The sequence below is a fragment of the Meriones unguiculatus genome, chromosome 15, assembly GCF_030254825.1.
Source record: "Meriones unguiculatus strain TT.TT164.6M chromosome 15, Bangor_MerUng_6.1, whole genome shotgun sequence".
Lineage (NCBI taxonomy): Eukaryota > Metazoa > Chordata > Mammalia > Rodentia > Muridae > Meriones > Meriones unguiculatus.
In genome coordinates this window covers 65,919,693-65,934,975 of record NC_083362.1, presented here as the reverse complement: position 1 = coordinate 65,934,975, position 15,283 = coordinate 65,919,693, and the positions used below count along the sequence as shown (strand labels likewise).

At 44.6% G+C, this 15,283-nt stretch overlaps 1 protein-coding gene across 1 annotated transcript in view; it reads left to right on the top strand.

Annotated features, from left to right (window-relative positions):
• The first annotated feature begins 395 nt into the window (after window positions 1–395).
• The window catches only part of Ap1s3 (adaptor related protein complex 1 subunit sigma 3), a 64,641-nt gene continuing 49,753 nt past the window's right edge, over window positions 396–15,283 (top strand). The window contains exon 1 of the mRNA XM_021644483.2: window positions 396–644. Within this exon, the coding sequence (XP_021500158.1) occupies window positions 642–644 (3 nt within the window). The 5' untranslated portion in view covers window positions 396–641. The remainder of the gene's footprint in view (window positions 645–15,283) is intronic.

Sequence of the window (15,283 nt, the reverse complement as noted above, 5' to 3'; positions counted from 1 at the left end):
CAAAACTCAAGTGTGTGTGTGTGTGAAATTTCTATCTATTTCTAACTGCCCCCTCTCTTAAGTGTAGGGCCAGGCAGCTCTCCACACTTTCTCAGGTGTAAAGGGAAGCAATCTCCGCCAGTTCGAGGAACGCTTTTCCAGCAATTGTCCAAGTACACAACCCGGCAGCCGCAGGAGTGAGCAGAACTGGACCAGCAGCGAAGCGGCGGTGGGGGCAGTGGGTAGGGCCAGCGTAGGAGGTGCGCGCGCAGGTGCAAGCACCGCCCTGGGCGGGGCTAGCAGTGATGAGGGGCGGGGCGGGCTTTGGTTCGCGCGGGAGGGAGCGAAGAAAGTACCTGGGGAGGAGGCGGGAGGAGGAGAGGGAAGAAGGAGGAGGTGGAGCGGCAGACCTGTGGGGAGGCGGAGAGCGGGTGGTGCGGGCGGAGGGAGCCGGGAGGAATTTGTGTGGGAGGAGCGGAGTGGAGGAGCGGCCAGGAGCAGGGAGGAGTCTGCAAACTTTCAGTTCAAGGGCATTGTGGGAAGCAGCCATGGTCTGAGGCTAGCGCCTCACCTGTCAGCCGCCCGGGCTGCTGCTACGCTCTCGTCTAGCCCTCGCATCCCGGGCGATCGCCGCTGTCGGGACCCGGGCGGCTGCGGACACCATGGTGAGTGAAGTTGAGCAACGCGGTGGAGCTCGCGGGGGCGGTGCTCGCTCCGGGTGACACCTGCGGCTCGGTGGCTGGGAGGGGGCGCGCGCCGAGCCTGGCTCCGGGTACCGGCGAGTCACACGCGGGGTGGCCCGGCTGCTCCTCCGGACAGGGCAGGTTACCCCGCCTGCCAGTCCCAGCGCGGCTCCATTCATTTCAGTCTCTAACTGATCGCTTAGTCCGAGTCAGGCGCTGGGGATGTCGCAGGGCACCAGGTACTTGTAGTCTTTGGAGAGGATGCCGAGGGAAGGAAACTGTGATGGAATGGTGAAATAAAAATTAAAACAACTTCCCAGAGTGAGAACTCCGAAGCCTCAAGCAGCCGGGCTGAGAGGCAACTTTGATTTGATGACCTTTTTGTGTGTGTGTGTTGGGGGTGTTGACATTTGAACTCCGGGTGATCCTAGAAGAGCGCAGCAATTGGAGGGGTTAGCAACTGTGGAGGAGAGAAACGAAACCCCAGCGTGTGGTTGGAGAAGCGGCCAGGGTACTTCATGTCTCCATCAGCTAGAGTTTTGGTTTTTGTTTTGTTTTAACGAGAAAACCGACCTTATCTGTCCAACGTTTCATGAACCCTTTATCTGATGATGGAGAATGGACTGGTGTGTGTGTCTCTGTGTGTGTGGCTCGTGTCAAAAGGAAAGCCGGGAGACGCGCTACACTCAGAAGTGAATGTCCAGTTCTGGGTGGAAACAGTACCCGAGGATTGTCTTGCGCAGGCTTTCTGCTGGGACTGTTACTGGGTGGGCACTTCCCCAACTGTGCACCTCTTCCCAAATTCTCAGAGAAGTGACCTCCTGCAGGCACTCTCTTCTCCACTCACCGCAGACAGCAGCACCGGGTGAGTTAAGAAAGAAGGTTGAGGAAGACGGTAGCCCCTTGCTTAGGCGTCCAGCCCAGAGGATGTCGGTGAGGTTCTCAGTGTGCCCATTTTTGTTTGTGGAGGGTTCCTGGTGAATGCTGGGTGGTGCAAAAAGGCACCTGTAAATAATGGAGTAGCTCTCTTGGCTTGCTCAAGTTTCCCCAAGGAACAAGGTGACAGTGTGCCCAGGCAGCCAGCTCATTTGCCTAATGAAGGTGGAATTGGGGGCTGTCCCCCAGTTTCTATGGAGCTCAAAGCTGCGCACTTCTGTAGGCAGGGGCAGGATCTGAGGGAAGGACCCGGTGTTTTAGACACCTGGGGGGAGTTTGTTCTTCTTGACCGTGTCAAATGTGGGAAGTTTTTCAGCTTTCCCCCCAGCCCCTGTCCTCATGTCATGTCGTTTGGCCCTCACCCCCAGTGGGAAATACCTCTGGTATGCCAGATCCTCCCCTTCATGGTCTCACTCAACCCTTGCAACCTCCAAGCCAGGTGGTCACCTGTCAAGACTGTTTATTTGAGTCCAGGTGATCTGAGATATTAATAACACAACAAACCAGTTGCAGAAGTTGACAAGGAGTCGGCAACTGTTTTCTGTTGGGCCAGATGAGAGGCATTTGCCAAAGTCTAATAAGATGGCACTCTTTTCCCTCTTTTCTTTCCTCTCTCCTCACCCCTATCTTTATTATTTTCAATTGAATTAGTAAATACCCAAAGTTCATTTCTTTTCCGTTGTCTTTTCCAATGCAGTAACTATCAATGGCGTAACCCATGTAAGCAAAAAGATCCTTGCTGTTCACATTGTCATGGAGATGCTCCCAGGACCATGAAACAAGTTCACACACAAGTGCTTTAAGGAACTCCACCCTGATTGGTGCTGAGTAGCATTTCATCGTTCCTGCTCTGCTGTCAGGAGCAAAAGAGGATAAGCAAGCCAACTGCTCTATTGCTCACAGCCCTAGAGCTCAGCCCTTGCTGCTGACAGCCAGTGACTTCTTCCTCATTCCTAGATCCTATCTCTAGCCAGTTTCACTACTGAGATATTTTCAGAAGTGGTCCATTCCACTCAGAGCTTACCATGTGTGGAGGCTGCTTAGGCCCTGTTTGCACCTTGATCATGCCGTTTGAATCAACTGTACCTTCCTCTTGCTTTTTTGTGAGAAATCTTTAGGGATGGGCGTGGTGGCACACACTTTTAATCCCAGTGGAGACAGAAGGATCTCTGTGAATTCAAGGCCAGCCTGGTCTACAGAGTGAGTCCAGGACAGCCAGGACTCTGTTATGCAGAGATGCCCTGTATACCCTTGACTTTGGAAAACAATGCTGAGCATATTTCGCTTAAGAACACCCCCAAATGGGGAGTTTGGGAGGAGTAGAGAGAATGATCTTTGGTGTTGTCTTGTTGTCTCAAGTGCTCTTCCCACATGTCTCTCCCAGCACTACCACTAAGGCTGGTATTGACCCCTGACCATGATGATGGCTACTTCTGAACTCCCATCACTTCTTTTTCTCTTTTGTGCCAAATATCGCCATCCGCTTGCAGATTTTGCATGGGGTTTTATTAGCACAACTAATAAACAGTTGGTACAATGTGTATTTGCCACCTTGGGTGGTCAGTGCCTGTTCTTCAGGGGCTCATGAATTATGCCATTATGAGCTAGGGTATAGCAGCGAAAACTACCCCCTTTCTGCAAACACACACACACACATCAAATTCCTTTAAGAGTCCCTTGAGACGTACTTTGTGACGTCCCCATGAATTGACTTTTTGGTTTTATCTTTTTGTCACCAGAACCAGAACTTGTTCCTGGGATCAGAGCTCTCACCCTCATTGCTTTTGGCCTTGGTCTGGTCCTTGTCTTCCTCATAGAATTTTCCTTTCTGTTTATCTAAATCTCCCCTGACACTTTCTTGTGAAACATCCTAGCCATTCCCCAGTAAACTGGCTTGAAACAAATCGAAGCTCTGAGATCCTATGACTTAAAAGAATGGACATTGTGGATGACAGGAAGTACCCTTGAGTCACGTCAGCCACCCACCCAACTCTCTAGAGAGATTTATTTCATATAAAGCTGCTACTAGTGTGGTCAGTTAGGAATTTCAGCACCGCTGGGCAATGCTGCAGATGGTTCCTGTCGGGAATGGAATGCCTTAAGAACCTGACCTGCAAAAAACTGCCACTCAAATCCCCAGTCTGGAAGCTTCCTGACAGGTAGAGCTGGCTCTCAAGATTGCTCTCTCTAAATAGTTGTGAAAAACTGCCTGGGGGGAGAAAATGATCACTCAGTAGTCATTCAGTGTAATCACGAATGGATTTAAAGTCCATTCAGGCAAGAAGAAGGGCACAAAGAGGTCTTCATGCAAATGACCTTCCTGGAGCATCTCTTGCAGGTTTCTGCAGTGGAAATGACTGGTTTATGTTGAAGCTCAGGAGACTTGTAAAGGCTATGGGAGACTTCCCAACTGAGTGTATAAGAGAGCAACTAAGAGTGATTTGCACACTGAGGTGCCTGTTTCCTTTGCATGCTTATCCTTATAGAGCCTTATAGTGCTTCTCAACCTTCTTAATGCTATGACCCTTTAATACAGTTCCTCATGTTGTAGAGACCCCCAGCCATAAATCATTTTTGTTGCTACTTCGTAACTGTAACTGTAACTTTGCTACTCTTATGAATCATAATGTAAAGATCTGATGTGCAGGATATCTGATATGCTATCTCTATGAAAGGGTCATTCGTCCCCCAAAAGGGTCATAATCCCAAGTTGAGAACCAGTGTTAAAAACAGTGGATGCAGAGGGATAATCATGCGTCATCCTTGGCGCATTGTTTAGATTTGGAAGAAAGTGTTTATATTAAAACACATGCATGAATGAAAATGAGGACATGACCGCTCCTAGGCATGTTTGAGAAGGGTTTTTATTGTAGATATGAGGGAGAAAACAGCCAGAGCCATATGGAAGGGTCCAGAGCAGAGAGAGAAGGAAGTACATTAGACATGGCCAGCATACTGAACCAGGCCTTGAGAGGAGAGAGATGGAGCAAAGGGAGGGGACCAAGAGAGGGAGAAGAACCGAGAGAATGAGGACTAAGAGAGGAGAAGAATCAGGAGAGCCATGCCTGAAGTAGCTGGGTGTTATAGGACTCAGAAGCTGGGGAAAGGGAAGTGATGCTCAGAGGCTGGAGCAGCTTAGGGTAGAGAGTAGGGCGGAGGTGGTGTCGAAAAGTGCTGAGAGGAGGCAGGACCCTGTAACAGGTCCTTGTGCTGCTGGGAGAGCCAGGCGGCCAGCATCCGCTTTCATATTTTAGTAGACAGCCCAGTTAGCCATTTGGGACCTAGCAATGCATATTAAGGTTGGAGATAAAAAATCCACACATACTTATAAAGTCCCAAGACAGGTTGTTTGTGGCTTAAGGCAAGACAACGTCTCTGGTGGCTCTCAGCTTTTCCTGTTGTTTTTAGATAGGATATATGAGAGACAGTGATGCAAGGTTCTAGGACAGCACACTTTCTTTGGAGAGGCTAGTTGGCTGACCCTAAAGTCTCTATCACCCAACTTTTCTTTTAGGAATCAAGGCAGGCAATAAAATGTTGTATACAATGGCAGTCTGGGGAGAGGGGCCTTTACCTATAGAGTGTAGTTTTGTGACCTGTATTCATCTTATACCTACATGTGTGCACATGTTGTATGCATGCCTGCATGCACAACCCTGTATGCAGGTTTGGAGGTTAAAGGTTGACAGCAGGTATTTTCCTGTGTAGTTCTCTACCTTCTTTTTTGAGACAGTCTCTTGCAGAATCTGGAGCTTTCCATTTTGGCTAGCTTGGCTGGCTGGTGAGAGCTCCTGGGAGCATTGGGGTTACAGGTATATGCCATAGTACTTAGCATTTACATGGATTTTGGGGATCTGAACTCCAGTCCTCATGCTTGCATAGCAAGCACTTTACCCACTAAGCCATCATCCTAGCCCCCAACTTTTGGTAATCCACTCATTTGTATATTGGATAAATGCATTGGGTATCAGCTTGGTGATTATCAGCTAGCTACCTAATTTATGGTTCCCTGCAGAGACTAAGAACTCAAGGCTTTTCTTCTTCAAAACATTTTGAGAATTTGAAGACAGTGATGATAGAGAATTAAACCTAGTGCCACGTCCTTCTGAATGCAGGTCCTTGTGTAGTGACCTTATGTCCACAGAAGCCATCCTAGATTGAGGCTTTAGAGACAGAGGTGGACAAACCAGAAACTCCCCGGCCTCCCGGGGCTCATGCTCTTGGTATGGTGGTAGCTAAGTTCTGGCAACACTTGAATCTACTATTGTGTGTCAGGCAAGGAGAGCTTTCTCTAGCAGATCTAGCTGTCATACAAGGGACATTCTGATGTTTCTAAGGCATGTGGTTGTGTGTGTGTGGACCTTGCTGTGGTACTTGAAGACGAATAGCACTGGCGTCCACGGCTACTTCCTTCTTGGCCTGAAGGGGCGGGCCATTCCTCCTCCTGTCTTAGCTAACTCTTGACCTTTCCTTGAGCTGGTTCTGACAGGATTATGGTATCAGAAGCCATTTTCACCTCCCGGCACGGCATTTGGTTTCAGATTGGGAGCTCTCTGCTGAAGGCTTGCCACATCAAGTGTCTTTGGTGAGCCCTGGGTGTGGGGTGCCAGGGTTTCACCAGCCCTGCCTGGTTTGCCCGCTGCCTGTAAATGGTGGGATTTGTTGGCTTAGATATTCTACATGTCTAAAATAAAGAGGTTGTAAGGGGTGGTGGTGACCACCTCACACCCGAGAACTCAGGAAGCAGAATCAGACAGGCCTGTGGGTTCTGGGCTGGCAAGAGTCATATAGTGAGATCTGGTCTCATAAACTAGACTACAAAGGAGGCAAGTACAACTGTATTGAAACTGGAAAGTTCCAGAAGGTTATGTAAGAAGTTGCTTTTGCTGAAAGTTGGTTCTAGATGTCTGATGTGGTATTTTAAAAAGTTCTTTTTTTTTTTCAGCTTTTTGAGCCTATCTCTTTATAGTGAATTGAAGACCTTACATTTTCTCAAATTTTATCACCTTGCTAACTTTTTAGGCTAGCACATGGTGAGATAAGTTTCATCCCAGCATCTTCAAATGTATATGTCATTATACCGTGTCCTCATTCGTTCTCTTCCTGGACTCTACAGCCAGCTCCTTTTCTTCTTCAGTTGGCCCCACTCTTTTCCCACCGTGTGGATTTTACCACCCTTTCTAGTCCCACCTTCTTTAAAATTTCTTCTTTCACCTGGGCTCCGTGGCACACACCTGTAATCACAGCACTCTGGGAGGCAGAGGCAGGCAGAACTCTGTGAGTTCTAGGCCAGCCTGGTCTACAAAGTGAGTCCAGGACAGACAAGGCTACACAGAGAAACCCTGTCTCGAACAACAACAACAACAACAACAACAAAAGATATTCCCTTTGTGAGCTACATGTAATTTTAAGTATGAGGGAAAACATGGCAATACTTGTCTTTCTGAGTTTGGCTTATTTTATTTAACATAATGATTTCCAGATCCATTTTGGAATATTTACTTTTCAATTTATTTTTTTATAAATTACAGTTTATTCACTTTGTATCCCCACTGTAGTCCCCTCCCTCAGCTCCTCCCAATTCCACTCTCTGTCCTTCATTTCCTCCCATACTCCTCCCCAAGTACACTGATAGGGGAGGTCCTCCTCCCCTTCCCTCTGACCCTAGCCTATTAGGTTTCATCAGGACTGACTGCATTGTCTTGTTCTGTGGCCTGGTAAGGCTGCTTCCTACCTCAGGGGAGGTGATCAAAGAGCCAGCCACTGAGTTCATGTCAGAGACAGTCCCTGTTCCCATTACTAGGGAACTCACTTGGAGACTAAGCTACCATAGGCTACATCTATGCAGGGGTTCTAGGTTATCTCCATGCATGGTCCTTAGTTGGAGTATCAGTCTCAGAAAAGACCCCTGTGCCAGATTTTTTGGATCTGTTGCTCTTCTTGTGGAGCTCCTGTGTCCTCCAGGTCTTCCTATCTCCCCCTTCTTTCATAAGATTCCCTGCACTCTGCCCAAAGTTTGTCTATGAGTCACAGTATATCCTTCGATAACTAGCTGGGTAGAGTGTTTCAACAGCCCTCTGTGGTAGGCTTCTGTCCTGTTACCTGTTTTCTCCTTCTTTCAATGTCTATCCCATTTACCTTCTGAATGAAGATTGAACATCTTACCCAGGATCCTCCTTCTTGTTTAGCTTCTTTAGGTGTACAGATTTTTATTATGTTTATTCTCTATTATATGTCTAATATTCACTTATAAGTGAGTGTATACCATGTGTGTCTTTCTGCTTCTGGGATAACTCACTCAGGATGATTTTCTAATTCCCACCATTTGCCTGCAAATTTCATGATTTCTTAGTTTTTAATTGCTGAGTAGTATTCCATTGTGTTAATGTACCACAATTTCTGTATCCATTCCTCAACTGAGGGACATCTGGGTTGCTTCCAGGTTCTAGCTATTACCAATAAAGCTGCTATGAACATGTTTGAGCAAATGTCCTTGTTGTGTACTTGAGCATATTTTGGATATATGCCTAAGAGTGGTATAGCTGGATCTTGAGGAAGCACTATTCCTAATTGTAAAATATTTACTTTTAAAATTCTATATTATTTTATACACTTCCTTTTTTCTTATATGTCAATAATGCATTTTAAGTTATGTAGGAATGTTATACTTTCAGAAAAAAAAAACACTATGTTGTCTTTTCCTGCGCTTTTCCCTTTCTTAGGCTGGGCATCTCTGGAGTTGACATGTAAGCAGAAGAAGCCCCATAAAACACATATGCACATGGACACATTCATATCTGTGGACACACCCTTCCTAGGTGTAGTCTGCTCATTTGCTATCTGTTTTGGTTTCTTGGCCAGACTTTCAGGACTCTAGCCTTCTGTATGAGAGAGAGAGATCAGAGGAGGAGAGTGGAAAAAAAAAACCCTCTTGTCTCTCTTTTCTTCTTAGTGACTCTGAAGAGACTTGGTAATGAGACCTATGCTGTTTCTCGTCAGTTCTTAGGAATGAGCCTGAAGCACAGGGATGTTTGTCACACCCGCTGGGATTGGCGTTTGTGTTCAGAAGACACTGAACACGTCTAGAAGATTAACACTGTGTGGTGGTACATGTCCGTAGTCCCAGCACTGGGAAGGATGAGGCAGGAGGTTTGCCAGTTAGTGGCCAGCCTGAGTTACACAGGGAGACTGCAAAAACAAAACAAAAATAAGTCATTCCGTGAAAAAGTAAAAATAAATAAAATAAAATAAAATAAAATAAAGGAGCTGCTGGGCTGGGTATGCAGACCTAAGTGTTCACTCTGAGAACACACGTAAAAAGCCTGTGCAAAGCCAGTGTGCTGTCATTCCAGTGCTCATGTAGGACACAGGAGAAGTGGACACAGGAGAATCCGTGGAAGCTTGTGGGCCAGCTAGCGTGGCACACAGCAGAAAAACAGCAGAGACCTTACTTCACAGTGAAAGCTGAGCAGCACCCAAGGTGTCCTCTGACCTCTACACATGAGCCATGGCACACATACACACACACACACACACACACACACACACACACACACACACACACCGAGTCAGGTCACAGGTTCATATTATTCAGTGAATTGCCCTGCTTCAGGTTTCATGTCTGCCATTTTGCCCCTCCCCCAATTCTCCCTCTTTGCCTCCACAGTCAGGGCGGCAAATTTTATTTTGCAGTCGAAGCTATGAGAGGTGAATAAATCCGGGCGTGGTGATGCACACCTGTAATCCCAGCACTCCGGGAGGCTGAGGCAGGCAGATCTCTGTGAGTTCGAGGCCAGCCTGGTTTACAGAGTGAGTCCAGGACAGACAGGGCTACATAAGAGAAACCCTGTCTCGACAAGCAAAATAAACCAACCAACCAAACAAACAAAAAAAGAGGCGCATAGAATGAAAACATTATTAAAGAGTGTTGGAATCTCATCTGATGACAATGCATGCTGTTAGAAGTGTTTCTGTATGTGCACATTGGGCTGTATGTTCCCTGGGCAAGTGACACTTGGGGCATCTTGCTGGCCCTTCATGAACTCCTACCTGAAGGACGGCATGGACCCCATGTGGTAGAAAGGGAGACGCTAGGACTCAGGCTTCCTGTTCCCTCTGCTCAAGCTTACCCAAGCATTGGATGAGATTATCCCATTCAGCCAGCGCAGTACCTGTCACCAGGAGCACATTCGAAAAATGTAAGATAGGGCTACTGGGAAGAGACACAGGAAAACACTTTACAGTGGCTTGTAAGAAACTACATTGGGAGCCAGGTGGTAATGGCGCAGCCCTTTAATCCCAGCTCTCGGGAGGCAGAGGCAGAGGCAGGCACATCTCTGTGAGTTCAAGGCCAACCTGGTCCATATAGTTCCAGGACAGTCAGGTGACACAGAGAAACACTGTCTTGAAAAAAAAGAAAGAAAGAAACTTAGTAGTATAAGTAAGTAAATACATAAATTATTGTAGGCATCACAGTTTAAAAGAGTCAAAACTCTGGAGGTAGAACTTTATTTCTTCACCATTTTTCTCTCCCTCTGCTTCTTTGATTGTTCTTTGACTCTGTTCCTATGCTGGGGATTGAATGTAGGGCTTTGTGCATGGCAGGCAGGTGCTTTTCCCCTGGGCTGTATCCCCAGCCTTCTTTCTAGTTTCTATTTTGAGACACATGAAACCAGGTTGCCCAGGCAGACCCTGAATGTTTGATCCAACCGCCTCGGCCTCCTTAATTATTGGGAGGACAGGCCTGAGTCACTTGTCCTGGCTCAGTTTCTCTACCACGCAGTCACAGCTTAGTTCCAAGTGCAGCCTGTGTAAATGCTGGCTTTCGAAACCTGTTTGATCTCACATTTTCAGTGTGTTAAGAATGCAGCCAGGCATGGTGGTGGCTCATGCCTCTAATCCAAGCGTTTGAAACTGGATTATCCCAAGACTGAGGCTGGGAGGATTGCTGTGTATTCCAGGCCAGCCTGGACTAAAAGTGAGTACCAGGTCAGGGCAGGCTATGGAAGGAGACCATCTCTTAAAATGGAAGAATGTATATCATGCCCTCCACATCGAAAAGTCTTTGTAAAAGAAGTTGAATAGGTGTGGTCTGAATGTCTTTAATAGCCCTATAGCTTGAGCTTTGGTTGGCACTGAACTTTGAGTGGCTAGATATGGTGCTGCCCACCTCTTTACACATTTCGTTTGAAGCTGAAGCATCTCTGTCATTTTTTGATGAGTGCCAAGCAGGCTCAAGTAGGAATAAATTAAATTTGTTTTTTCTTCCTTTGTGCTGAAGATGGAACCCAGGGCTCTGCCATGCTGCGTGAATGCTCTCCTGTGCTACTTTCCCCAAGCCCTGGAAATCAAAGCGAAATCAAAGCTCTTAATAAACATTTAAGTGGACATTACTGTGTAGAGTGGTGAATTTAGCCTATTAAGCATGGTCTCTTAGATAAAGTTTAAAAAAAATTCACATTAGGAATAATCAAATAAAAAAAGGAATAATTAAATAATAAAAAGAAATCAAACCAGGCGTTGGAGAGGTAACTCAACTCTTGCAGAGGACTTGAGTTCAGTTCCTGGCACCCACATTAGGTAGCTCACAACCACCTATGACTCCAGTTCTGTGGGGGATTTCACACCTCCACCTGGCGCAGAAAAGTGCTCACATGAATATGCTCTCCCCGCTTCGCATGGACAGCCCCCACCAACACACAATTTAAAAATATACCTTTAGCCGGGCACGCTGACACACACCTCTAATCCCAGCACTCAGGAGGCAGGGGCAGGCAGATATCTGTGAGTTCAAGGCCAGACTGGTCTACAAAGGAAGTCCAGGGAAGTCAAGGCTACACAGAGAAACCCTGTCTCGCAAAAACCAACATATATATTTAAAAGAAGGAAAGATCAAATAATCATTGCTAAGAAATAGGAAAAGAGTCTCATATTGTTTGTGTTTTATTTTTTTTCCAATTCAAGTTGTCTTCAAAATTTTCTCTAAGTTCTGACTCCTATTTCTAGGGTTTTCTTTCTCCTTTCTTGAATGATTTGAAACAGGACAAAATACAGTGAAGTCTGGCTTTTCATTGAACTCCAGAGGAATATCTAATCAGCGCATAGAAAAAAAATTAAACAACAGGTGTCTGTAAACTCAGAGTTTTTCACTCTGTATAGGAGTGAGATAAATGGAGAATGACTGTTTTTCACACATCAGGGAATTTTCCACTCGTCCATCTTCTGTTTTCAGCTGCTGCGGTTGCTAGGGCAAGCCCACAAGTGTGAGACTGTCTACATCAGCAGAAGCTCATCACGTTGTTCAGGAGGAATTACTCATGTGCATTGCTAAGTGTCAACGTACTCAGAGTTTTTCACTCTGTGCAGGAGAGATGATAAATGGAGAATGACTGTGTTTTTCACACATTAGGGAATTTTCCACTCGTCCATCTTCTGTTTTCAGCTGCTGCGGTTGCTAGAACAAGCTCACAGGTGTGAGAGTGTCTACATCAGCAGAAGCTCATCACGTTGTTCAGAAGTTACTCATGTGCATTGCTAAGCTAGACTCATACAGAGGTGAGAAAGAACCTTTGAAGTATGAAGCTCATGTTTAATCATTACAGATTCAGGGAGGAGATGGGAAAGAAAGGCTTTGGGCCGACCTTTGAGGGGTGAGGTGACCCTGCCTTTAGTTTTTGTTTGTTTGTTTCAGAAAAGAATGCATGTTTGAGAATGTCTGCTATGGGGGTGAGAGGAGAATAGAATATAAAGAAGAGGAATGCTTCTTAAGAAAATGTAACTCCAGAAGAACCCGTATAAGGAGTTGGATATGTTCCATGAACATCTATCTCTAATCCCAGTAGATTGGAGGTGAAGACAAGCTCACAAACCAGCCAGCTTGGTATGGCAGCAGAAAAACAAGAACGCCTTCCTTCAAACAAAGTGGAAGGCGAGGACCAACACCCAAGGTTGATCTTTGGCCTTCAGATACATGCCGTAGCATGCATGCTCACTATCACATACACAAATATGCATATCCTTAGTATATGTGTATATAATATATGAAGCCCTGGGTTCTTCCTCTTCTATTGCAAAAAATGCTATCACTAAAAATAAACTGAGTCTTCTCCTATATGGAGCAGCTTGGCTATCCCCCTTTTAACTGTGGGTATCTTTAAAGAATGTAAAATAAAGATGTGATCAGGGTCTTCAAAATTGTTTCAGATTTGGACTGGTGAGGAGTGCATTTCAGACAGGGTAGTAAACTGGATTCTAGGAAGATATGCCCCATTAGGTATGGCTGCTTAGGTATGCTAAGATATGCCTTCAAGAAGGTGTGGCTACTGCATGGTAGAGTTTGGTAAACACCGATTTCTTTCCCTGAAAACAAGTAATACTTCCATATCCCTGGAAGTCTAGATCCTGAGAAAAAGGGCATCCATTTGGATGTTGAATGAGAGTAAAACTTCAAAAGTCTGGCTAATACATATTAAAAAAAAAATTGAGAGTCCTCATTTTGTAGGTATGGGATATAAGCAATGTGATGATCCTGATGGCGTCAAGTGCTAAACAGAGTCCTCACTTACAAATCCACACTTTTTGATGGTAAAAATCATCTGTGGGGGGATACATAGATAGATAGCTGTTACTGACTGGAGGCTCTAAAGGTGTGATGTTGGCTTGTGATTTACTAGGCACACTGGACAACCACACCTAGAACTCAGACACACTTGAACTTCTCTTTGCCTGCAACCAAACTGAAAGAAAATTCAGGCAATAAATCCATCCTGCCTGGCTATATGTCAGCTAGTTCAGTCCTATTGAATTCCAAACCATTAAAGCTACAGAGCATAATAATAAAGTAAAGGGAGACGTTTTGAAGCATCATAGGTTCAGTATGAAAAACTTCAGTTCTGTTGCCTTGTAGAAACGTTTGCGACATTTATGGTGTTTATCAGTTGCAAGATGTTGCTTTAGGTCTGGAATCAAAACCTTTTTAAAACTTGAAATAATGGGGTAGTTTGATCTACTTGTGAATTGATATCACAAGTGCTTTTAAAATCGTGTGAGAGGGAATTATGGCACAATTAGATTAGTAGATATTATACAAATATAACTTACACCGGTACAACCTCTTCTGCCAGAGATTAGTTCCAGGGTCTTTGAAAGATCATACTAAATCTAACCGAAGTTACATTAAGACTTAAAAATTCTCCAGTGTTTAAATTTCATTTTTTTCTGAGCTTATTTACTTTTTTGGCTAGGTGGGTGTATGTATGTGTGCACATGTGTGCTTATGTGTGTGTATTCATGTCCTCGGGCTTGGTAGAATGTGTCTCTACCCATTGAACCATTTTTCCAGCTTCTGGGTTACTCATGAAAAAATATACTTAATTAATATGTATTAATAATATATGTATAATATATAAAATATAACTCATGAAAGTACTTGTATTTTATTAATAAGAATTGAGAGACCAGAATAGATGAACTCAGTAGTAATTGCTGTGTTTGTAGCAGATGTTTGTGTGACACAGATGCTTCTATACTACATTTAAAACTTGAGTTATGTCCTATTCTAGAGTCTTGTATATAAAAGCAAGGACTTTGAGTAAAAGCAACCCAACCAGGCAGAGGCAGGACTCAAAATTCTTTTTTTGTTAACTGTGGAAAACTGACATATTTTTAACACCCTTGAAAGATTGATAATTAAATGCCAGATTTATTGCCAACTGCTAAAATTAATTTTTATGTGCTGTAACTTTATGGTTTATTCTGCAACTATACATTGCTAAAATTAGGTTAGATTGCTGAATTTTAAAGTTGTTATTTAGAGTGTTTGGCAAGGGAATGAAGTGAGAAAATACTTTCTATGGAGTGATGGCAAGAATGATTATTTCCAGCAAAAGCATTCTGACAACATCTGTAGCGTTCTCCCAGAAAACGCTTCATGAAATATGAGTATTTAAAAGGTCTGAGGAAAACACATGCATCATGTGACGAGGGCAGAACAAGACCCTGGCAGGAATCAATTCATGGAACTTGGGTGCGAGGCCTGCTGCACTATCAAGCAATTGGTCCTGGGATTGCCTTAATGAAATTAAAATAGTATGAAGATGCTTCCCCATGATGAAAGCTTATGCAAGTGACCATTAATTAATATTGTCTTCAAGGAACCAGTAATTCTCAAGGTTTTTGTAAGATAAAATCTTTGAAAATCCATAGGAAGATGAAGTGGTGTGCCCCTGTAATACTAGTGCTTAGGAGGCTGGGGCAGGAGGATCACTAATTCTAGGCCAGCCTGTGACATACAGTAAAACTTTGTCTCAATTAAAAAAAGAAAAGGCCTATTAAGACTTCAGGGTCCTTTCTCTACAGCGATGGCTATGGTTATTCAAAAATTTGCATGTAATTTCAGGAAGTCTACAAATACCCTGTTTCTTCCAGCGTGAATATTTTGCAAACCCAATAGAGTTTGGATCTTGGCTCAATAACTAGCCCTTTCAGAAAAGTCTCCTAAATGCCAGTATGTTTTTGTCCTCAACACAATACATGGCGTAGACATGTGGCTCTGCCAATATAATATATAAGAAAGTACGCAGCATTACACTGGCCACATGTTGGGTTGCTTCTTGGTGAATATAAAATGTCATGTGGAGCATGATGTTCACATTCGTTCTTTCACATGTTTGAGTTTCTGTGGGGAA